This window comes from Amia ocellicauda, chromosome 9 (genome assembly GCF_036373705.1).
Source record: "Amia ocellicauda isolate fAmiCal2 chromosome 9, fAmiCal2.hap1, whole genome shotgun sequence".
Taxonomy (NCBI): Eukaryota; Metazoa; Chordata; class Actinopteri; order Amiiformes; family Amiidae; genus Amia; species Amia ocellicauda.
In genome coordinates this window covers 38,018,666-38,044,253 of record NC_089858.1, presented here as the reverse complement: position 1 = coordinate 38,044,253, position 25,588 = coordinate 38,018,666, and the positions used below count along the sequence as shown (strand labels likewise).

Below are 25,588 nucleotides of genomic sequence, written 5' to 3'. Positions count from 1 at the left end.
TCTTTTAGGCTTTGTGTTGGTAATAGGATGTTCTACCTCCCCATTCTTGACGTCCTATTACTGCCTCGAAATACTGGAAACGAAACTGAAACGATCTGCTGTTGTCGTTTTGAGGTTAAATATATTTCCGCTGCGGGGAGAGAGATGCCTTCCTATCCATTGTCCACTTCACAGTCGTTTCAATAAGGACGTTTTGATTCATCACATAATTCACCACACGGTAAGATAAACTTTTCAATAGACATGTAAATACCCGGGATTACATTTGTATACTGTTTCGATTTTTGACAACCAAATACTGTGTTATACATCTGTATGTGTATATAGATTTGTATGCGAGTGTGTGCATTGAACGGATTTTCAGTGGTGGAAGAAGAAAAGTAAAAAAAAAAGCATTCTTCACATAAGTTATATGCCAGGAGCAATTACAAACAATTAAATTGAATTGTGCCTTTTCAAATCCAAAGGCTAGGCAAGAAACATACTGCTTGAATTATTATTATTATTATTATTATTATTATTATTATTATTATTATTATTATTATTTGAATACCTTTGTGAAATCCCTGTTCTATGTTTTTAATAATTCTCTACACGTTTCTTGCTGCAAGGTCTGGCAATAGAAGAAAACTACAGGCAGTTGCATAATCCAAAACAATCCTTGCAGTCCTCTAGCCTAAACATGCTCTATCCTGCCAAAGAGACCAGCGGAAGCATTAAGGAGCTACTGAAGGCTTTTGGAGGAGAGCTGAGCCAAATTAATCAGGAGAAAGATGGCATTTCTCTCTTGGAGCATCCTGAGGCACCATCAGGATCTTTCCCGCGGCACACCTCCAAGCAGGGCTTTAGCGTAACTGTCGAAGAACAGCTTTCAGCATACCAGCGCTCTTTCCTGAAGGGTTTGGATCTGGAAGCTTTTTCGGCAGAGGTCTTTGACCCCAGGGGAATATCGACTACCTTGGAATGTCGGGATGGTCACTTGGTGTTAACCGGGAACCCTCTGGAGGTACCCACAAGAGCAGTGGAGGTCCTGAAGCACATTGTCAAGGAAAAGGCCATCCGCATCAATGGGTCCAATCAGGCAGCCACCAAAGGCAGGGAGTGGAAGGACCTTTTGCAAAAGGTCAAAAAAGAATTCAATGCAGACAGGAAGAAGGTGCAAACCTACATCTCGGGAAACCAGGATGACAGCAACTTCATGGTGGTGCTGGTGGGATTTGAAGATGAGGTGCAAATCACCAATAGCATGATCCGAGACTATTTACATAAGAAAACTCGCGCCAAGAGGACCTTGGAGTTCAGGCAGACACATTTAGTGGAAGCAGGAACTGGCCTTCTGCATGTCCTGGACTGGGACACCTCATCTGGAGCTAGGGTGAGGCGGGGACTGACTTCCCACTTTGAATAACCATTTTGAGTATAAAAGACATGTTAGTATTAAAAATAATTTGTTGCATTTGTTTTTTCCAGTAATGTTTTAAGAGCCCTTGCTGAGACACCGACAACCGTCCTGAGAAATATGTGGTAAAGATTGCCTTCCTTTTCCAGGTGATCGTGCAGGTTGTTGGGCCGTCAAAGTTGGAAGTGATATTGGTTGGCACACGAGAGGACATACAGAGAGCTCAGGAGCTGATTAAAACTTGTCTGAAGTCCCTGGTTAAAAAGTCAATAATTCTGGAAGAGCCTTGGACCAAAGAGTACTTTGGAGATCAGAAAACAAAACGTGCCTTAGAAGAGTATTGCAAAACCTACAGATGTCACATTACTCTGACTATCAAAAATGGTACTAGTCTAAGTCTTCTGACTTACTAATGTCTGCCTGTCTCTATCTCTCGGTCTCTCTCTCTGTCTTTCTCTGACTTTCCAATATAATTTTAATTGTCTTTTTCAAGTCATACTGAATGACAAACATCTGTTTAGATCTTTCAATCTGTGTACCATTGTTCACATGGTGTTAAAATAGGCTCCAGGAGCTCAGTGCATTTATCCTCCCACTATGTGTTGCAGCCGGTGAGATCCAAGTGACTGGACGGCCATCAGATGTGGAGAAAGCTCTCACTGCTATCAGCCATGGCTTCCATAGTGCCAAAGTCCAAAAGTGTGTGTGTGACCCCCAGATTGCCCTGCTGAGCCTTAAGCAGCTTGCTTCAATCCAGAAAGACCTGAATCTCAGGCTTACACACAATGCACAGACTGTCACAATCGAGGGACTGCCAAGAGAGGTGCAGAAGGCTCAAAAACGTATGGAAGAGCTTCTAAAGGACATGGCGGCTGTAAATTGCATATTATTTATATATCTACTATTTAAATATCATACTATTTCTATTGGCTGTTGAAGTGACAACCTTACATACATACATTTCAATGCCACATATTTAACTCTCTACTCCACACTGCTGTACATAAAATGCTTTCTATTTAATTTTATCTCAAATGTTTTTAAAAAGTAGATGTATATTAACCAATGAGAAAATCTGCATATAGCCCCAAATAAAGACAGAAGCTCCAAAGGAATCATTAGATGTAGAATATATGGAGGCCTTTATATTTCACTTCTTTTCATCTGCAATACAACCCTGTAATAAATCACTTATTTTGTAGGCTGAGCCAGAAGGACTCATCCCAGACATAACTGATGCTTCAACAAGATCAGCAAAAGCAGAGTCTTCAACTGGTACATTTCAGCAGATACTTTTGGATACAATGTTCCATTCAAGCTCAGATAATATGCCACTCCGGGGTGAGTTGACAAATATGCAATGTATAGTCACAGCTACCAGCTGCTTTAGCTGTTGATGAAGTGCAGGGTTTCTCTAGAGACTGCATTAGGGTCTGGGACATATAAGGCATAAAAACTAGAATATCTGTAAATCAGTTGACCCTCTCTTGTAAACAGTCCTTGTAAAATATGTTGTGCAGTTGCATTTATAATACTTCAATAGCTCCCCTTTACACTTCCTCAGAGCATTGATTTGGGTAGCCTTCCCAAAACGGTCATTGAGGTCTACAATTAGCTAATATGCACAATATCAACTGAAACACAATGGACATGGTCAGATTTACTAATAACGAATGTACAGAACAACATGTACAGCCAACCAGATAAATACCAGCCCAAGTGATACACAACTTCTGAGGATTGCTTTTCATCTTTTCCTCACAGACACCTTCAGAAGTTTGTGGACTGCCAGTCGTCAGTTCGTCTGTCCTGAGCCAGGCTGCAGCCGCTCCTTCGACTCCCAGAGAGGGCTGAGTCTGCACCATACCCTGATTCACACGGCAGAAGGAAGAGCGACCTGCCCGAAGTGCGGCAAGGAAAGCACTAAAAGTGGGATCACCCGACACCTCCCATATTGTACAGGGTGGTCATCTCGGCTGCTGGTGAGTCTAAAAAAATGTCAATTTGACTATAAAGTGAGTGATTCTACTACAGCTACACATGCCAGTGACCTTCGCAGAGCTGGGACTGTAGCGCAGTGGTTCAAGGAGAATGTTAAAAACATGTGACTTCGATCCCATAGACCACAGAGACCACTTTCTCACACCATTGTGGAAACTGCACTGTATTTGTGTGGCCAAAGCCCTAAGGTCTACAATGTATGAAACTGTTTTATTTTGTCTGTTGTCCTAGGATTTGTGGTTAAATATTGTACATAAAATCACATGTTGATACCTTGGTTTTTTATAACCATAAAGACAAATGGACATTAAAAAATACATTTGAAATTATGTTTTGGGGTTTTTACACAGGCTGGACCGCGGACAGCGTTTCCAGACATAAACCAGTTGTTCAGAGACAAAAGGGTGGCTGATCCTCCAACATACCAACCATCTGAATGGTTAAAGCCCAGAACTGAAGTGAGAGGTGAGAGCAGATGGTAGAAGTATACATATTCATCTTTATAGTGGATAAAGACAGCTTACAAAAGTTTAAAAATCAGTCAAGGATAAAGACCATTCTCAAGACAATTATCCTGGATAAAAACTGCAAAAATATTTTTTTTCACGACTGGAGTCGAGTGTCAAGAATCGGCAGTTTTATTACAAAGGCCATTGGAGAGTCAGGGCACACTCAGGGGGTAGGCCTCTAGTTTGTCTTCCTAACTCTTATTTTAGACCATCACAGTAAAAGCAACTCATGCAGACAAAGCAGATTGTAACAGAAAAAACGAAAAAGTCATTCACCGCAAAAGCCATTCGCTATTGCTAAACTGTAGAAACTTAACATTCTAGCACTGAGGTCAAAGAAAATGTATCATAACATTTTGTGAGCTGCTTGCATCTTTCCCGAAAACATCAAAGTATATTCACTGACATCATTTCTGTGCCCCCTAACAGCTCTGGTCTGACTCTTCCTCCAGCTCCTCAGGTTTTTCAGCCCAAACCCTGGACTCCAAGCTCTTCATTCACCTGTGGTACCTGTAGCCGATCCTTTGATTCCCAGCGTGGCCTTAGTCTGCACTTCACACTGATGCACACCGCAGCAGGACGAGCTACCTGTCCAAGTTGCGGCAAGGAAAGCACCAAGAGTGGGATCACCAGGCACAAGTGCAAGGGCTGGTAAGAGTTCTGGTGGGCAACGCCTGCCAATCACTGACCACCTTTGGAATGGGCAATCGACCGACATCTGCACCATTATACTGGACAACAAACAGAACTTCTTAAACACACAGTGCAAAAATCATCTTGTACTGCAATGCAGTAGCACAATACAATGGTACCTGCAAGTTGCCCTGGATCAGGGCATCTGCCATAAATAAATAAATAAATAAATAAATAAAAATAATAATAGAACAAGGGTTCAGAATAAGCTGAAGTTATGTCAGTTTTGCATTCCACGACATTCCAAACTGCAAAGTACGATTTTGTATATTTTTTATATATAAAACAATAGGTTGCGTATGCATAGATGGTGGATGTGTATGCATGGAGGGTGGAAGGTACTATTTGTACTACCAGCCAGCTGAAAAACGCAATTTCTGTTTTTTATTCACAAACACAGAGGCTCTCATCTGTCTTGACGAACCAAGGCGAAGGGCAAAAAGAGGAAGTCTTTGTGCAGAAATTACCATTTAAACAAACAGGAAGTGGAAGGGTCCCATTTGAGTGACGGGCACAAGGGCCAATGGCAGCTTTGATAGACGAATGTCTTCGATAAGTTTCAGCAATGCACACTGAAAACCCCTCCCCCTTGGACAGTGCTTCTAACTCGAAAGATAACTATAAACTTATTTTTTATATTGGATTTTGTAAGAAAATTATAGCCTACTGTTAATCAAATAGTACAATTATACAGTTTTTTGTAGAAGGTTAAAGGAAACAGGGAGCGGGGTGATGGTGCAATGGTGAAGATTTATTTATAGAGCTTGAGTGAAAGAAAACAAAACTAAAATAAAACCCTAGCTCCTTGGTGATTCTAACAACACTGTGAAAACAGATCCCTCTCTAAATATGAACAGCTAAGCAAAACATACAAAAGACGAACAGCCAACAAGTCCAAATCGCAAATCCAAAAGTCCATAAATCAAGGTCAATTACCAAGTCTTTTCAGTTACAGTTCAGTTACAGTTCGGTTATAGTTCTTCTTAATCTCTCTCCTTCACACCAGAACAAAGGGTACTTTTATGCAGGAACCCGGACAATCAGGGAAGTCCTGTGTTTCAGGTGCTTTCATAGCATTATTCATCCTCCAAGGGCTTCCACACACAGTGATGTTGAAACAGTGTCTGTAACCTGTTATGTACATTGACAATTAATAACAGGTCTAATAGTTTTATTTAGGAATTCTAGTATACACTTTAGTTCTGCTTTTTCTCATCTGAACACAATGGAGTCAAGTAAATAGACTGTTAGGAGAAAAGGCACATAAAGGCACAAACATTACAGTTTAGTACTGTAGAGTGGAGAGGTTTAGCCTAAATGCCATAAAGAGTGAAGAAGCAAATCCACAATAAAAACATTTGTTGTAGAACTACAGGATGGGACAGTGTGGAACCACGTAATATTGGCTGGTAGGACCTCTGGTCAAGGGAGCAGAGCTGAATTAATTTCCTCATCAGATCATTGTATGACATGCTCCCATCACCACAGAACCTAAACCTCTGGATCTCAGAGGATGTGTTGTGTCCTCTGTGTTCATTGACCGGATGTAAAGTGGCTCTTTACAAGGACAGTTTACTTGGCGTCATGACCAAGTACTACGATGTTGGGCCCTAGCAATGGCAAGAAAGCATAACATGGTCAATAAGTTTCCACTGGTCCAGCTCCAGCAGCAACTGGCTGTGGTTCAGATGAAAAGATTCTTGTTGTGTAGATTTCCATGTTAGTTTTACTTTTAGGTGGTTATAATGCCCTCCAAAGGAATCTAACCTGTTCACAGCACAACACCTCTTGTATAATCCAATGCCTTTTGAGTTAGACTTGCCCCATTGTTTAGTTGGGTTGTATTTTTCTGAACTTGCCATGTATTGTCATACTATTCAGCTCTCTCAGGTCTTTTCAATCATCAATCAATCAGTCATTTTTTATTGTATAACGTCCAGAGGGGTCATGCAGCTAAATGTGTTGGGGGGGCACGGTCGGAAAACTAATTTTGATTGTTACAAATTGTTGGTATTTAATGCTTTAAACTACATCTATACAGTATCCTAAGTCATTGTAAGTGTACTGTAATGTACTGCTCTACACACATATTCAATAGTGTTGCTGTATTCTCGGCACTGGTATTTCTGAAACCAGTTACTGTTAAAACATCTTTGCTTGGTTCCAAATGAAGTGTAAGGGTCAGCATCTCACACTGGTGGAGTGGGACCCATTCTTATATATTCATCTTTTGCCAGTCGATCTTTTGGCATAAACTTGTCTCCGTTTCTGATTATTAAAAAAAAGTCCTTCAAAATTGTGTGCATACTGTATTAACTATAAGAACAATTAAGTCAATGTCATTGCAACTGAAGCTTTTGACATGGTTCCACTTAAATTTATTTCAAAAGCATTTATTTGGTCTTGTTGTACTATTTCAGTTTTAATAATAATAATCACCACTTCCAACCCGTCTGAACCTCACTGGTGCTGCTACTATGTATACTGCAGCTGGTTCAGGGGAGATTCTGCTTTGCATCCTTGCTCAACACACTGTTTTTTAGTTTTTTAATGAGGAAAGGGTCTAAAAAACAATAATTAGACATTTTAGTCACATTTACATGTATTTCTGCATCTCCACAGTAGCAGATCACGTTTAAAAGTGACTAATTGTAAATGTATACTGCCCTCCAGATTTATTTTATACCTGATTCAATGTAACAAAAAGTTGGATTCAGCAAAGTGTACAATGAGGTTTATATTATATTTAATTACAGCTATTTTAAAGTATTTGGGAACAGATCCTGAGGATAAAGAGGTGTTAATAATATTGTGTATTAGGTGAATAATGAATGGCAGAGATTGTTTTAACAATTTAGTGGGTATAGGGTCTATTGCACAGGATGTAGTTTTCATTTTAGTGATTAAGGAGACTGATTCCTGGTGATTTACTGGATGAAACAAGTCTAAGGTAGGCAGGGACTGAGAAGGACTGCACACATTGACTATAGTATTTGTTATTCTTATGCATCTCTATTATATTAGAGTAGTAGGCAGACCTAGCAGAGGACAGGGCTGGTTGTATCTTATCATACTGCTAAGCCATTAATGCTGGAACATGTAGGGAAATGAAACAAAATTGGTGTGATAATTGAACTGCGAATGAAAGACGGAAATCCAAAAATGTATATATTAGAAATTGCTTTGAAATAATAGATTAAATATGAATTCTGCACAGAGCTAGAATAAATCTCCCCCTCTTGCTTCTCCTGGCTTTGAACATTTGCACTCAAGTGTTTCCATCTGAAAACAAAAAAGGCAATTTATTTTCTTACTGTAATCAGACTGAATATGAGGAGAACATTCAGTATGAGATACAAGTGTCATGGTTAATGGGAATACACAACCTTGTCTTGCCTGAGTGCACAGAAAAAGCAACCCTTACATAGTTTCTCCTCCAGAAAGTCTCCAAAAAAGGCATACATGGATGATTTTCCTACCGGTAATTCTGCAAAAATCTAGATTACTAATAGATTACTATTTTCAACCAGCCTTTGTGCAAATGTACTGATGCTTTTTTTAAAATTATTATTTAAGATAAAAGACATGACTAGTTACTAAGGCTGCCTAACACTGCTTTGCATTTTTTCTTGCAGCATGAAAGCCTGTATTCATGGAGATTTCATTCCTATTTCAGATTAGCAGTAAAGAAAAGGTGCAGACAGGTCTTTGTTTAAACCTTTCGTTCCTGCTTCTAATAGAGACAAAACCCTTTTCTCCTTCTTCTTTCTCAAGGTTGTTTTTCTTTGATTCCACCACTTCTAGAACACCTGACAATATCGCCACTTAATTGCACTCCGCTGGCAGAATTTCTAATTTCTCTCTACATAAGAAAAAGGCAGTGTCTGAGTCCTACAGTGTAGTTAGTTTTATAAAAATTTTAAGATAACATTTTTTTCAAAAGAGGTGGACAGGGTAAAGGTGTGGCTAAAATGTTTTGGTTCAAGAAGAGACCAAACTAATACTGCCTCAATCTAAGCCATTCTTCCCACAAAAGTGTCAGACCAATCTGTCCTGGAGGCAACAAACGGTAAGGAATGGCAGTTCATTCTCCTCATCCTCAATCAAACAAGCAAACAAACAAGCAAACAAACATTCAAAGAAAACACAGCACTTCCTTGGATGACCATTTCATTTTAGCTTCATAGCATCTCTAAAGGTTATAACCATGACCAAAAATAAATAAATAAACAGTTACTTTGGACCAAAACTTTGTTGTTGTTGGAATTTGGAAGAACTGTCTTAAAATACCTCTAATTCTTTTTTATACATCTTATGTTTTTACACTTCTTTTTGACATATATTTACTTTTAACAGCTTTTAACGTATCCTGTAAAACATCTTGACATTAAATCACATAAAGTGTAGATACAAGTTTGCTATAGTTACACAGAATATATGTGTGTGTGTATCAAAACAAAACAATTTCAGTAATTTGTATCCTTTATGTTCTGACCCATTGTTCTAAAGATTAGAAGACTGATGGAATCACCTAGAATCAAATTCATATCTTTAACTTTCCTTTTAATGGTGGGAAAATGTATATGACTGCTTCATACTTAAAAACAATAATTGTAATCCATTAGGGTAATGACATATTCAATGGGTGTGTGATTATTTTGTGCTTAAGTAGGCAGTTACAGTCCTTGAATGTCTTGGTTCCTGCTGGTTTTACAGGTACCTTTCAATGAGCAATTTATTAAGATCTGGAATAAGCAGATGGTTTGACTTCTTATGCTAATATCAATTACGTAATTAAGGCCTGAGGTGAAATATATAAATACCAGAAACCCCTTCGGCCCTCAAGGATTAGAATCTGTTATCATGAATTAGAGTGTATCGTCATCCCTGATAGCAAGAAATATAAAACTGAGTCCAGGCTGACAGAGGAAGATCATGCAACAGAAATGCTCATGCAATCCAGCACACTGGACTTCCATACATGCAAATTCAAGTATTTTTGTTCTTTGCTTAAAAGCAATAAGCTAGACAAGGCTATATTCTTCATATATCTGGGCGTATGGTTTGAAAGGGTCTTATCTGAACTAATAAAATATTGAACACAGTCACATGTCCACAACTCTGAACTCATTTACATGTCCGCAGTAAAGGATTTTAAAATTAAAGTATTGCCCTGTTGGAGGTCCATATTTGGTGTTTCTTTTTTGAGTTTTGTTAAAGAATCACCCTGATCTTACTAAGAAAGAACATCAGAAAACAGTTCATGCTCAAGGCTGCAATTTTATACACGAAGATGCCTAGGCAACTCTCAGAAGATACTTTTTCTAAATGCACAAAAGCCACCAAAATAACTTATGTTCAACAAATCCTGGAGTGTATATATAAAGAAAAGACCCCACGTCCCAGTTCAGAATTCCACCCTGTACTTTGAACAAGGCCCACCCCCACAAACAAAGACAATATTTCCCTTGAAACATTAAAGTTAGGCTGACAATGGGTGCAAAACAACGTTTACACAAAGTTTACTCTCAATCAGACTTTCCACACAATGACAGATGTGGAAATGGTAAACATATGGTGGTAAAAGTGTCCACCTAGGGGTCACTTTAAAAAACATAAGCTAGGCCAAAGCTGGTTCAAGTTGGTTTTCAATATTCAAATTGAGCTGCTGAATATTAAACAGAGATAAAACCCTGTCTTCTGCTGTGTCCCTATTGCTCTGGCATGTATTTTTTTTTTCACGGCTCAAAATGAGGTACTGGCGTTTAGTTCTTGTGACGGCCAACCTATTCCCCTTTCTTCTCAATGGGAAGGTGCTGAAATGGTTTAGCAAAACTGTGGATGGGGATCCTTGCAAGAGACATCTACTCAATGGCAAGGAACCCTCGGGCTTGGAGCTAATTATGGGAAAAACAGACAGAATCTGCCGGTGTTTTGGAAGCAAATGTTTTTACATTGCGTTGCTTGACAAAAAGAGGCGCATTCCCATATACTCTGCTCATAGTGTCGAAGAGGAGTGGACGCCAGATCCTTCAAATTCTGATTTGTTTACAGATATCAGTAATTTCTACATTGATCCAGGGGTAAGTTTATTGTTTATTTTTATTTTTTTTGCTTAAGAAGTGGTTATCAACCCCAAAGAGGGTTAAAACTGAACAGAATTTCATATTAAGGAGGCAGATAGGCATGGGTTATGGGGTCTTTAATAGCTTTTTTAAGCACTGCAATTTCTCAAAAAAATCTTAATCTGCCTTCTGTACCTCTCCTGTCTCTATTGTTATAACCCCCTTCCTGTCTTTTCTTTTCCTCTCTGTCAGCCTTTGTCAGGCATTTGCCTCTTCAGGATTTCACTGCCTTTTCATATTAGCTGTAACAATTGTTTTAGATATTTGAGTCTTTTAACAGCTCCTTTTTAGTTTGAAATTTGAGTGACACATAACAGAAGACATTACATAGAATACCAATGATTTGGACTCTGCAATGCAGCATTTTTTTAAGGTTTTAAAATGTCTGATATTTGCTTTTAAGAATGCCCCTTTTTCTTGCCAAGGTCTCTATCATCTGTTCATATTTTCACTATTTTAGTAAAGATGTTTTTGTATGCTTATTATAATTAATTATACAATGTTTGAATACATGACTGTAATTCCATAATTGCTATATTTGGTGATTAAGATTAATTTGTAACATAGCTGTGGTCTAGTGGTATTCAAAGATAATTCCTCTTCCACTATTGATTTTCACTCTGAGCATTTACTACACCAAGCAGAAAATTACACAATTTATCCAAGACAGACCTTAGATGTGCATAACAAAACTTAAGTCTAAATTAATGAAAGAAGGTGCAAAATAGCCCATCAGTGTCTTAATACTAAGACTTGTGAGTGAATGATCATAGTATATATCCCAGTAAATGGATCTACATATATTGATCTATATTTTTTAAGTGCACATGCTCAGAAGGACAACACCCTGCTACACTGCACTGAGGTGTGGATTCATGAAAATGAATTGACTATCTGTAGCGTTCTGACATTTGCAATGTTTGCTGTACTTCAGATCACACTTCGAATTTGAATTTAAAGTGAGCTAGCTGTAATCGTTTCTATTCTAATCTCGGTTCAGATACAGATCCACTTTGAATAACGCAGCCAACGTGCTCCTGTTACATTGGAGTAACTTACCCGTGTTAAACACAGCGCTGTCTCAGACTGAGCAACCATTCAGTGACTACATGATTAGTCACAATACAAAAGTAATATCAATATAATTGAAATATAATCGCAAGCCTGTCACCATTAGAAAATGGTAATAAAGAAGACAACACAAAAGGAACTAAATGCAGTGACTGTTTAGTTTTTAAACTGAAAATGTTGTTATATTTCTTGCAGGGTGTGCCAGTGTCTTTGGTAGGATAGTGCCTACTAGCTGCAACATCAATAACATTATTTTATTTTATTTTTATTGGTAATTTTCATTGAAGGTAGACAGACTTTTAAGATAAAACATGCTAAAATCTGCAGCTTTAGTTACATCAGTAAAAGCCTATAGAAAGTCTACTCCCCCTTTAAAATGTTCACATTGTGTTGCCTTATAACCTGGAATTAAAATGAATTAAATTGTTGTTTTTTCATGTATCTACACATCCTAGCCCATAACCTACAAGTGAAAAACATTGCAGAAATGTGTAAAAGGGTTATTAAAAATTAAAACTGAAATTGCTTGGTTGGATAAGTGTCCACCCACTGTGTAATACCAATCCTAAATTAGCTCAGATGTAAGCAAGTTTCAGGATAAATTAAGCAATTCCTGTAGGTTCCCTCTGCTGGGTAGTGCATTTCAAAGCAAAGACTCAACCATGAGCACCAAGGAGCTTTCAAAATACTCCAGATCAGGGGATACAAAACATATTAAGGGCCTTGAATAGCCCTTGGAGCATGGTTATTTAGAAGCATAAGGTATATGGCACCACCAAGACACTGCCTAGACCAGGCGGCTCCTCCTCAAGCTGGATGATCAAGCAAGAAGATGACTACCAAGAGGCCAATGGCAACTCGACAAGAGCTCCAGGCTTTTATGGCCAAGACTGGTCAAAGTGTGCACTTGACAACCATGTCGCAAATACACAAATCTGGCCTATATAGTACTCAAGAAAGTGTGGCATCTACCGTAGTGTGGACAGAGGGAAATATAGTACAACAACTGGTTTTCTTTATGTGGATTATACGCCACCTTTAGTTTATATAGAGGTATGGGACCTCTGAATTGTGACCAATAATATGGGTTTCCTCGCACAAGTCCCTTCAATCAAATGAAAGTCAGTCACAAATACAGTTTTGGTTTTGCTTTTACAAACCAGTTTTATTAAAAGACAGAAGAATACAAAATTACCATAGGTCAAAGTAGTTTCCTAAATAAGTTAGAAGAGTACTAGTTCACTTTCACCGATATCAGAATGAATCAGATCTGGACTGCAATAGTTTTAGCTGCAACTGATGTTTAAGAATCTGACCATAAGTTAGAGGCTAAATCTAAACAGACAACTAACCCACAGAATGCATGGAGGGCAGACTGTGGAGAAGTGATTAATATATATAGAAATAAATGAAAGTGAAGAACAAAATAAATCAAAGCAAACCACACCAAGTGCAACAGTCAACTAAAAAAATTAAAGTGATAAATCAATTCAAACCCCCATATTATATCAAAACAGTCCATGCAGACTGTGGGGAGGTTGTACTTCTAATTATAGTTAAATGGTGCAAAAGGCACTGTTTTATATTAACAAATAGCCATCACTCTTACTAATACTGACTGAACATAAAATGCAGACAGAGGATCAGTATCTTGCACTAAATAAAATCACGACAGTGATAAAAACCAATACTAAAAATAAACCATACTCTAAAAACAATAGTAAAATTATTAAGCCATTAGTAAACAGTAATCAGTGCTCACTTCCAGGAAAAGATGCGAGAAACCATGTAGTTGAGCGCATAAGAAAAAAAATAATAATAATAATAAAATAAAATACCTCAGGCAAAAGCGATTTACCAAGTCTTTTGTCCTACATTACCCATAACAATTTAAAACCGCAAGGGAATAAAACCACCAAAACATACCTCAGGTAGGCTGTGGAGCACAGAAGTAATAAAAACATGTCTCACAGCTCACCCTACAAGTTACCAAACAATCACAAATGAGTTGGTTGTTTTCCCAAATAAAATAAAAATAAAACCATAAGAACAAAAGCAGTGCGGTGTAACTTGCTTACCTGCAGCGATATACAGGAAGTGTTTCCAATGACTCCTGGAAATGGAAGTAGGCCCAGCATTCTCTTGTGACCTGGCTAAGGTGCTCCCTTTTTATAACGCTGTCCATTTAGCACTCCTTGAATCCCATTTGAAATATGCAAAAAACGTTCAGGAGGTTCTAAAGCTATGTGGCGAAAAGTTTTGTGGTCTGACTATTGTGGCCTAAATGCAAAGAATTATGTTTGGAGCAAACCCAACACAGGGCATCACCCAAAGAACACCACCCCTACTGTGAAGCATGGTGTTGTGAGAATCATGTTATGTGGATGTGTCTTATCGGCAGGTACTGGGGTCAGGATTGAAGGAAAAATTAATGTAGCAAATAACAGAAAAATCATTGAGGAAAACGGCAAGAAAACTGAGAGTGGAATGGAAGTTCAGTTTTGTAAAGAAGAATGATCAAACTGTCAAATCTAAGCTTGCAAAGTAGGTTGAGACCTGTCCCAACAGACTCACATCTGTGATTGCAGTCAAAGGTGCATCCACCAGTATTAACTCAGGGGGGTCACTTATCCAGTTATGATATTGCAGTCTTGTATACGCTACCAGTCAAAAGCTTTAGAACATCCCCCATTTTTCCATTTTTTAATGAAATTTAAGCAGATCAAATCCAGTGAATAACCTGAAATAGTACAAAGGTAAGCAGTAAACTGGCAGGGGTTAAAAAAAGTTTAGGTTACCGAAAACTGAAAAATAATTTACATTTCATAGTTATATACTGTTACTACACCCTCTTAAGCATTATTTGGCACACATTGTTTGAAAGCTTATTCTCTTGGCTACCAGCTCGTTTCATTCTCAAACACGTACGATTTACAGTTTCCGTGTCGCCCGCCGTCATTCAGAGCCTTGGGGGTTAATGCGGGAGGTCATTCAGATGCAAATAAGCTTGTTTTGTTCAGAACAACCTAATGATTAATCCAGTTCATGATTTGATTTGATTTGATGATAGTAGGCGTAAATGCGGGGGGGGGGGGGTTTATAAAAAACAAAAACAGCTTTCATGGGATACCACACTTAGCAAACAATACAACAGTTAAGAGTACACATGGGATTAAAGAGAAGCACATGGATTTGGTGCCTTTTAAGGGTACCAGAGGGGATGGTCAGCTTAAGGGGTTACATTTTGTTAAACAAAACCATCCCATGAATTCTTTTTTTTCTCCAATTGTTTAATTGTTCTATGCTTTAATTTCAGAGTAAATTGAGACATTAAACTGCATAAATATCAATAAAAACTGGAAAAATGTAAGTGTTCCAAAACTTTTGAAACTGTTAGTGTATATTCACAATAAAAAGTTTTTCCCCTTAACAGTGTAGAACATGGTGTGTAGATAAGTAAAAACAAATCCTAATATAAATGCAAACAAGTTCAAAAGGTGTGTAGACATCCCATAGGCACTGTATAATGAGCCACTGTGTAGCCAATACTACAGCTCATTGTAGCCAAGGCATTCTGGGAAATTAATTTTGATAGGATTGTGCTTTCCACAAACACATAATTCCAGTTAGATGCATGTGGCCTTGTATAACTGTGTCTGTTTGTTTTCAAATTTAATACGTTTTTTTTCTGCTTTTTTTTTAAAGCTTTTAAGCAAGTACATGAGAGAAGAAAGAAGCATTGAATTAAACAAGGCACAGCAAAGCAGAAGACCAGCCACAGAAATTAATGCAGTAACCTACATAGTAAGTGGAATCATTCCTTCTGACCTTCAAATTGATTTAGAAGAGAGGACAGAGGTGGAAAAAAGCCAGAAGGATTTGCCTGCATTTTCCTGGAGTGCTTACCATCACAAAAGTGCAGAAGCAGTGCTGGAAGGTGCCCTCCTCCACAGCAATAATGAACCTTTCGGTTTGAAGCCACTGAGTGTTGCAGAACTGGAAGAGATTCTCACCAAGACGTTAGCTACAGGGAGACATGTTAAAATCTTTCACCACAACCAAGGCCCAGTCATAGAAATGTCTACCGACAAATCACATAGGCTAATGCAAAAACCAGCCCAGCAGCAACCTACAGATACAGTCAGTAACCAGCGAGACATAGAAGTAAGAATAATTGCACAGCAAGAGAGCACAGTAAAAAATCCTTTCAGTCCCAAAGATGTGGAAATGGACATACTAGTATTGGAGCAGGAAAAGGGAGAAGGACCTTCTATACAGGAAGAGGTCATGGACACAGAAATACCCAGTAAGGAAAAAGGAACAGAGATATTGACCATTCAAGAGGTCACTGCAAAAGGAATTCCAAACCAACAAGAAAATGCAGATAGAATAATATCTAAGGAGAAAGACGAGGCTTCAGAAATATCAAAGCAGAAAAGACACAAAGACATATACAGGCGGCAAGAAAATGTAGAGTCAGAATCTTCTCGAAAGAGAAGATACCTGTCCAAGCAAAGCAACTACCAGAAAAGAGAGACTCCAATTCAAAATTGCAGTGAACAAAATGAAATATTCATGGACTCTTCCAGCCCATGGATTCAAACCTCCAGCCAGGAAGGGCACACAGGAAGAAAGCGAGTGGCCAGCTTCCGGACAAAGAAAACTTCCATCCAGCAAAGAAATACATCAACAAAAACCAAAAGAAGTCGACGAAAGAAGCTATGGAAGTGCATTAAACATGTAAAGACGATTGTGAGCACCAGCAATCAATACAATGTTGAATTTCACTGCTTCAAACAGTCACAGGGCACCCACAGCATCAGGACATCCAAACTGCAGCACCAATCCAAAATCTACAGAAAGAACACAAACATTGTAACTCAAACATCCCTACAACAATATGAGGCAAAGAGTCGATGCATTAAACAACCAAAGGCAAGCCCTGAAGAGGACACTGTGTATCTTTGCACCACAGTGGAAAAGGATATACGAACAACAACCAAGAAAGAGGAGAGAAAGAGAATGTGTATAAAAAAGGGAAAGGATCTCCTGATGCCAAACTCGAAGACACAAAAAGAAATTGTTTACATTTGCAAAACAAATAGGCAGGAGACATTGACTTCTCAAGGGATTGAAACTCAACATTTTACTGAGAAGCATGACACGAAAGCAGAAGGGCAAATTTTCAGTGACCGACGATACTCAAGTAAAAGTACAAAAACCAAGCAAAACTACAAAGGAAGAGTTCAAACCAGTAAAGATGACTATGGACCACAAATTATTTCCAGTAAGCTAAAAGAGACTAAATCTCAGATGAAAATCTCTGAGTTTACAAATATACAAATATTAAATAATGGAGAAAAGAAAGATTCAGGTAACGAAGATTTAGATGTTCATATACCGGTTATGGAAAAAACAACAGAAACAACGGAAGGGAGAACACCTACTGAAGCCACTTCTACTGCAAAGGAAACAACACAAAACATAGTCACTATGGTGACAATCCCATCATCAGAAATTGCTGAACAAGAAGAAACAACATTGTGGACAGAAAAAACAACTGATGGATACTCCACCAACAATCCAACAATAGACATGTCTCAGCAACAGGAAACCACAATATCTGTAACACAAGTTACAACTTCTTTCGAACAAACTTCACCTGCCAAACCATCCAAGGCAATGCAGGAGACCACGGTCAATGTAGTCACAATGGTTACACCAACATCAGTGCATACTTCTCAGCAACCACAATCCACAACATTTGTAACAGAAGCAACAACACCTGGCAAAGAAACATCAGCAGCAGACATAACCACAGCAATGGAAAAAACCACGACCAATATAGTCACAACACTGTCGCCTACATCAATGGATACATCTCAGCTAACAGAACCCACAACAACTGAAACAGAAACAACAACATCTGGCAAAGAAACTTCAGTGGCACACATTTCCACAGCAGTAGAGGAGACCACAATCAACATAGGTACAACAGTGTCACCAAAATCAATGCATACTTCTCAGCCAACAGAACCCACAACATCTGTCACAGAAACATCTGTGGAACAGCCATCAACTGCACAGGTCCCCACAGCAATAGAGGAGACTACAATCAATGTAGCTACAACAGTGTCACCAACATCAGGGGATACGTCTCAGTCAATGGAACCCACAACAACTGAAACAGAAAAAACAGCATCTGGCAAAGAAACTTCAGCAGCAGAAATGTCCACAGCAATGGAGAAGACCACAATTACCTTGGCTACAACAGTGTCACCAACATCAATGGATACTTCTCAGCCACTAGAACCCACAACATCTGTCACAGAAACAACAACATCTGTTGAACAGCCATCCACTGCACAAGTGCCCACAGCAATAGAAGAGACCACTCTCAACATAGCGACAACAGCGTCACCAACATCAGGGGATACGTCTCAGTCAATGAAACCCACAACATCTCTATCAGAAGCAACAACATCGGTCGAACTGCCATCAACTGCACACATTTCCACAGCAATAGAGGAGACCACAATCAATTTAGCTACAACAGTGTCACCAACATCAGCAGATACCTCTCAGCCACCAGAATCTGCAGCATCTGTCACAGAAGCAACAACATCGGTCGAACTGCCATCAACTGCACAAGTGCCCACAGCAGTAGAGGAGACCACTCTCCACATAGCGACAACAGCGTCACCAACATCAGGAGATACGTCTCAGTCAATGGAACCCACAACAATTGAAACACAAACAACATCATCTGGCAAAGAAACTTCAGCAGCAGAAATGTCCACAGGAATGGAGAAGACCACAATTACCTTGGCTACAACAGTGTCACCAACATCAATGGATACTTCTAAGCCACTAGAACCCACAACATCTGTCACAGAAACAACAACATCTGTTGAACAGCCATCCACTGCACAAGTGCCCACAGCAATAGAAGAGACCACAATCAACATAGCTACAACATTATCACCAACATCAGCAGATACATCTCAGCCACTGGAATCCACATCATCTCCAACAGAAGCGTCAGTGTCTGTCGAGGAAACATCAAGTGCACAAGTGCCCATAGCAGTAGAGGAGACCACAATCAATATAGCTACAACACTGTCATCAACATCAGGAGATACCGCTCAGCCCCCAGAACCCACAACATCTGTCACAGAAGCAACAACATCTGTCAAGGAAACATCAAGTGCACAAGTGTCCATAGCAGTAGAGACCACTCTCAATATAGCGACAACAGTGTCACCAACATCAGGGGATACGTCTCAGCCACCAGTATCCACAACATCTCTAACAGAAGCAACAACATCGTTCGAACTGCCATCAACTGCACAAGTGCCCACAGCAGTAGAGGAGACCACTCTCTACATAGCGACAACAGCGTCACCAACATCAGCAGATACCTCTCAGCCACCAGAATCTGCAGCATCTGTAACAGAAGCAACAACATCGGTCGAGCTGCCATCAACTGCACAAGTGCCCACAGCAGTAGAGGAGACCACTCTCCACATAGCGACAACAGTGTCACCAACATCAGGAGATATGTCTCAGTCAATGGAACCCACAACAACTGAAACAGAAAAAACAGCATCTGGCAAAGAAACTTCAGCAGCAGAAATGTCCACAGCAATGGAGAAGACCACAATTACCTTGGCTACAACAGTGTCACCAACATCAATGGATACTTCTCAGCCACTAGAACCCACAACATCTTTCACAGAAACAACATCTGTTGAACAGCCATCCACTGCACAAGTGCCCACAGCAATAGAAGAGACCACAATCAACATAGCTACAACATTATCACCAACATCAGCAGATACATCTCAGCCACTGGAATCCACATCATCTCCAACAGAAGCGTCAGTGTCTGTCGAGGAAACATCAAGTGCACAAGTGCCCGTAGCAGTAGAGGAGACCACAATCAATATAGCTACAACACTGTCATCAACATCAGGAGATACCGCTCAGCCCCCAGAACCCACAACATCTGTCACAGAAGCAACAACATCTGTCAAGGAAACATCAAGTGCACAAGTGTCCATAGCAGTAGAGACCACTCTCAATATAGCGACAACAGTGTCACCAACATCAGGGGATACGTCTCAGCCACCAGTATCCACAACATCTCTAACAGAAGCAACAACATCGGTCGAACTGCCATCAACTGCACAAGTGCCCACAGCAATAGAGGAGACCACAATCAATATACCTACAACAGTATCACCAACATCAGCAGATACCTCTCAGCCACCAGAATCTGCAGCATCTGTCACAGAAGCAACAACATCGGTCGAACTGCCATCAACTGCACAAGTGCCCACAGCAGTAGAAGAGACCACTCTCAACATAGTGACAACAGCGTCACCAACATCAGGAGATACGTCTCAGTCAATGGAACCCACAACAATTGAAACACAAACAACATCATCTGGCAAAGAAACTTCAGCAGCAGAAATGTCCACAGCAATGGAGAAGACCACAATTACCTTGGCTACAACAGTGTCACCAACATCAGGGGATATGTCTCAGTCAATGGAACCCACAACAACTGAAACAGAAACAACAACATCTGGCAAGGAAACATCAAGTGCACAAGTGTCCATAGCAGTAGAGGTGACCACTCTCAACATAGCTACAACAGTGTCACCAATGTCAATGGATACTTCTCAGCTAACAGAACCCACAACATCTGTCACAAAAACAACAACATCTGTTGAACAGCCATCCACTGCACAAGTGCCCACAGCAATAGAAGAGACCACAATCAACATAGCTACAACATTATCACCAACATCAGCAGATTCATCTCAGCCACTGGAATCCACATCATCTCCAACAGAAGCGTCAGTGTCTGTCGAGGAAACATCAAGTGCACAAGTGCCCATAGCAGTAGAGGAGACCACAATCAATATAGCTACAACACTGTCACCAACATCAGGAGATACCGCTCAGCCCCCAGAACCCACAACATCTGTCACAGAAGCAACAACATCTGTCAAGGAAACATCAAGTGCACAAGTGTCCATAGAAGTACAGTGGACTACTCTCAATATAGCGACAACAGTGTCACCAACATCAGGGGATACGTCTCAGCCACCAGTATCCAAAACATCTCTAACAGAAGCAACAACATCGGTCGAACTGCCATCAAGTGCACAAGTGCCCACAGCAGTAGAGGAGACCACTCTCCACATAGCGACAACAGTGTCACCAACTTCAGGGGATACGTCTCAGTCAATGGAACCCACAACAACTGAAACAGAAGCAACAACATCTGTCAAGGAAACTTCAGCAGCAGAAATGTCCACAGGAATGGAGAAGACCACAATTACCTTGGCTACAACAGTGTCACCAACATCAATGGATACTTCTCTGCCACTAGAACTTACAACATCTGTCACAGAAACATCAACATCTGTTGAACAGCCATCCACTGCACAAGTGCCCACAGCAATAGAAGAGACCACAATCAACATAGCTACAACATTATCACCAACATCAGCAGATACATCTCAGCCACTGGAATCCACATCATCTCCAACAGAAGCGTCAGTGTCTGTCGAGGAAACATCAAGTGCACAAGTTCCCATAGCAGTAGAGGAGACCACTCTCAACATAGCTACAACACTGTCACCAACATCAGGGGATGCGTCTCAGCCACCAGTATCCACAACATCTCTATCAGAAACAACAACATCGGTCGAACTGCCATCAACTGCACACATTTCCACAGCAATAGAGGAGACCACAATCAGTATACCTACAACAGTATCACCAACATCAGCAGATACCTCTCAGCCACCAGAATCTGCAGCATCTGTAACAGAAGCAAAAACATCGGTCGAACTGCCATCAACTGCACAAGTGCCCACAGCAGTAGAGGAGACCACTCTCCACATAGCGACAACAGTGTCACCAACATCAGGGGATATGTCTCAGTCAATGGAACCCACAACATCTGAAACAGAAACAACAACATCTGGCAAGGAAACTTCATCTGCAGAAATGTCCACAGGAATGGAGAAGACCACAATTACCTTGGCTACAACAGTGTCACCAACATCAATGGATACTTCTAAGCCACTAGAACCCACAACATCTGTCACAGAAACAACAACATCTGTTGAACAGCCATCCACTGCACAAGTGTCCATAGCAGTAGAGGAGACCACTCTCAATATAGCTACAACACTGTCACCAACATCAGGAGATACCGCTCAGCCCCCAGAACCCACAACATCTCTAACAGAAGCAACAACATCGGTCGAACTGCCATCAACTGCACAAGTGTCCACAGCAGTAGAGGAGACCACTCTCCACATAGCGACAACAGTGTCACCAACATCAGGGGATACGTCTCAGTCAATGGAACCCACAACATCTGAAACAGAAACAACAACATCTGGCAAAGAAACTTCAGCAGCAGAAATGTCCACAGGAATGGAGCAGACCACAATTAACTTGGCTACAACAGAGTCACCAATGTCAATGGATACTTCTCTGCCACTACAACCCACAAAATCTTTCACAGAAGCAACAACATCTGTCGAGGAAACATCAACTGCAGACATTTCCACAGCAATAGAGGAGACCACAATCAATTTAGCTACAACAGTGTCACCAACATCAGCAGATACCTCTCAGCCACCAGAATCTGCAGCATCTGTCTCAGAAGCAACAACATCGGTCGAACTGCCATCAACTGCACAAGTGCCCACAGCAGTAGAGGAGACCACTCTCAACATAGCGACAACACTGTCACCAGCATCAGGGGATATGTCTCAGTCAATGGAACCCACAACAACTGAAACAGAAACAACAACATCTGGCAAGGAAACATCAAGTGCACAAGTGTCCATAGCAGTAGAGGTGACCACTCTCAACATAGCTACAACATTATCACCAACATCAGCAGATACATCTCAACCACTGGAATCCACATCATCTCCAACAGAAGCGTCAGTGTCTGTCAAGGAAACATCAAGTGCACAAGTGCCCATAGCAGTAGAGGAGACCACATTTAATGTAGCTACAACACTGTCACCAACATCAGGAGATACCGCTCAGCCCCCAGAACCCACAACATCTGTCACAGAAGCAACAACATCTGTCAAGGAAACATCAAGTGCACAAGTGTCCATAGCAGTAGAGGAGACCACTCTCAATATAGCTACAACACTGTCACCAACATCAGGGGATACGTCTCAGCCACCAGTATCCACAACATCTCTAACAGAAGCAACAACATTGGTCGAACTGCCATCAACTGCACAAGTGCCCACAGCAGTAGAGGAGACCACTCTCCACATAGCGACAACAGTGTCACCAACTTCAGGGGATACGTCTCAGTCAATGGAACCCACAACAACTGAAACAGAAACAACAACATCTGGCAAGGAAACTTCAGCAGCAGAAATGTCCACAGGAATGGAGAAGACCACAATTACCTTGGCTACAACAGTGTCACCAACATTAATGGATACTTCTCTGCCACTAGAACTTACAACATCTGTCACAGAAACATCAACATCTGTTGAACAGCCATCCACTGCACAAGTGCCCACAGCAATAGAAGAGACCACAATCAACATAGCTACAACATTATCACCAACATCAGCAGATACATCTCAGCCACTGGAATCCACATCATCTCCAACAGAAGCGTCAGTGTCTGTCGAGGAAACATCAAGTGCACAAGTTCCCATAGCAGTAGAGGAGACCACTCTCAACATAGCTACAACACTGTCACCAACATCAGGGGATGCGTCTCAGCCACCAGTATCCACAACATCTCTAACAGAAGCAACAACATCGGTCGAACTGCCATCAACTGCACACATTTCCACAGCAATAGAGGAGACCACAATCAGTATACCTACAACAGTATCACCAACATCAGCAGATACCTCTCAGCCACCAGAATCTGCAGCATCTGTAACAGAAGCAAAAACATCGGTCGAACTGCCATCAACTGCACAAGTGCCCACAGCAGTAGAGGAGACCACTCTCCACATAGCGACAACAGTGTCACCAACATCAGGGGATATGTCTCAGTCAATGGAACCCACAACATCTGAAACAGAAACAACAACATCTGGCAAGGAAACTTCATCTGCAGAAATGTCCACAGGAATGGAGAAGACCACAATTACCTTGGCTACAACAGTGTCACCAACATCAATGGATACTTCTAAGCCACTAGAACCCACAACATCTGTCACAGAAACAACAACATCTGTTGAACAGCCATCCACTGCACAAGTGTCCATAGCAGTAGAGGAGACCACTCTCAATATAGCTACAACACTGTCACCAACATCAGGAGATACCGCTCAGCCCCCAGAACCCACAACATCTCTAACAGAAGCAACAACATCGGTCGAACTGCCATCAACTGCACAAGTGTCCACAGCAGTAGAGGAGACCACTCTCCACATAGCGACAACAGTGTCACCAACATCAGGGGATACGTCTCAGTCAATGGAACCCACAACATCTGAAACAGAAACAACAACATCTGGCAAAGAAACTTCAGCAGCAGAAATGTCCACAGGAATGGAGCAGACCACAATTAACTTGGCTACAACAGAGTCACCAATGTCAATGGATACTTCTCTGCCACTACAACCCACAAAATCTTTCACAGAAGCAACAACATCTGTCGAGGAAACATCAACTGCAGACATTTCCACAGCAATAGAGGAGACCACAATCAATTTAGCTACAACAGTGTCACCAACATCAGCAGATACCTCTCAGCCACCAGAATCTGCAGCATCTGTCTCAGAAGCAACAACATCGGTCGAACTGCCATCAACTGCACAAGTGCCCACAGCAGTAGAGGAGACCACTCTCAACATAGCGACAACACTGTCACCAGCATCAGGGGATATGTCTCAGTCAATGGAACCCACAACAACTGAAACAGAAACAACAACATCTGGCAAGGAAACATCAAGTGCACAAGTGTCCATAGCAGTAGAGGTGACCACTCTCAACATAGCTACAACATTATCACCAACATCAGCAGATACATCTCAGCCACTGGAATCCACATCATCTCCAACAGAAGCGTCAGTGTCTGTCAAGGAAACATCAAGTGCACAAGTGCCCATAGCAGTAGAGGAGACCACATTTAATGTAGCTACAACAATGTCACCAACATCAGGAGATACCGCTCAGCCCCCAGAACCCACAACATCTGTCACAGAAGCAACAACATCTGTCAAGGAAACATCAAGTGCACAAGTGTCCATAGCAGTAGAGGAGACCACTCTCAATATAGCTACAACACTGTCACCAACATCAGGGGATACGTCTCAGCCACCAGTATCCACAACATCTCTAACAGAAGCAACAACATTGGTCGAACTGCCATCAACTGCACAAGTGCCCACAGCAGTAGAGGAGACCACTCTCCACATAGCGACAACAGTGTCACCAACTTCAGGGGATACGTCTCAGTCAATGGAACCCACAACAACTGAAACAGAAACAACAACATCTGGCAAGGAAACTTCAGCAGCAGAAATGTCCACAGGAATGGAGAAGACCACAATTACCTTGGCTACAACAGTGTCACCAACATCAATGGATACTTCTCTGCCACTAGAACTTACAACATCTGTCACAGAAACATCAACATCTGTTGAACAGCCATCCACTGCACAAGTGCCCACAGCAATAGAAGAGACCACAATCAACATAGCTACAACATTATCACCAACATCAGCAGATACATCTCAGCCACTGGAATCCACATCATCTCC

The 25,588-nt window shown here is 40.8% G+C and overlaps 1 protein-coding gene across 1 annotated transcript; it reads left to right on the top strand.

Moving 5' to 3' along the window:
* The first annotated feature begins 135 nt into the window (after positions 1–135).
* Positions 136–6,892, top strand: LOC136759419 (uncharacterized). The gene is made up of 8 exons (XM_066714410.1): positions 136–220; positions 612–1,375; positions 1,549–1,783; positions 2,008–2,273; positions 2,602–2,740; positions 3,164–3,381; positions 3,751–3,865; positions 4,362–6,892. Exons 2-8 carry the CDS (start codon positions 683–685, stop codon positions 4,562–4,564), a joined length of 1,869 nt encoding a protein of 622 aa, XP_066570507.1. The 5' UTR covers positions 136–220; positions 612–682; the 3' UTR covers positions 4,565–6,892.
* Positions 6,893–25,588: the final 18,696 nt, after the last annotated feature.

Bases quoted from the DNA above. Each gene is read 5' to 3' on its own strand.
- LOC136759419 (XM_066714410.1), top strand. From the start codon at position 683: ATGCTCTATCCTGCCAAAGAGACCAGCGGAAGCATTAAGGAGCTACTG. The intron at 2,274-2,601 runs GTAAATTGCATA...CTTATTTTGTAG, and splicing joins TTCTAAAGGACATGGCGGCT to GCTGAGCCAGAAGGACTCAT. The intron at 3,866-4,361 runs GTGAGAGCAGAT...CTCTTCCTCCAG, and splicing joins GCCCAGAACTGAAGTGAGAG to CTCCTCAGGTTTTTCAGCCC.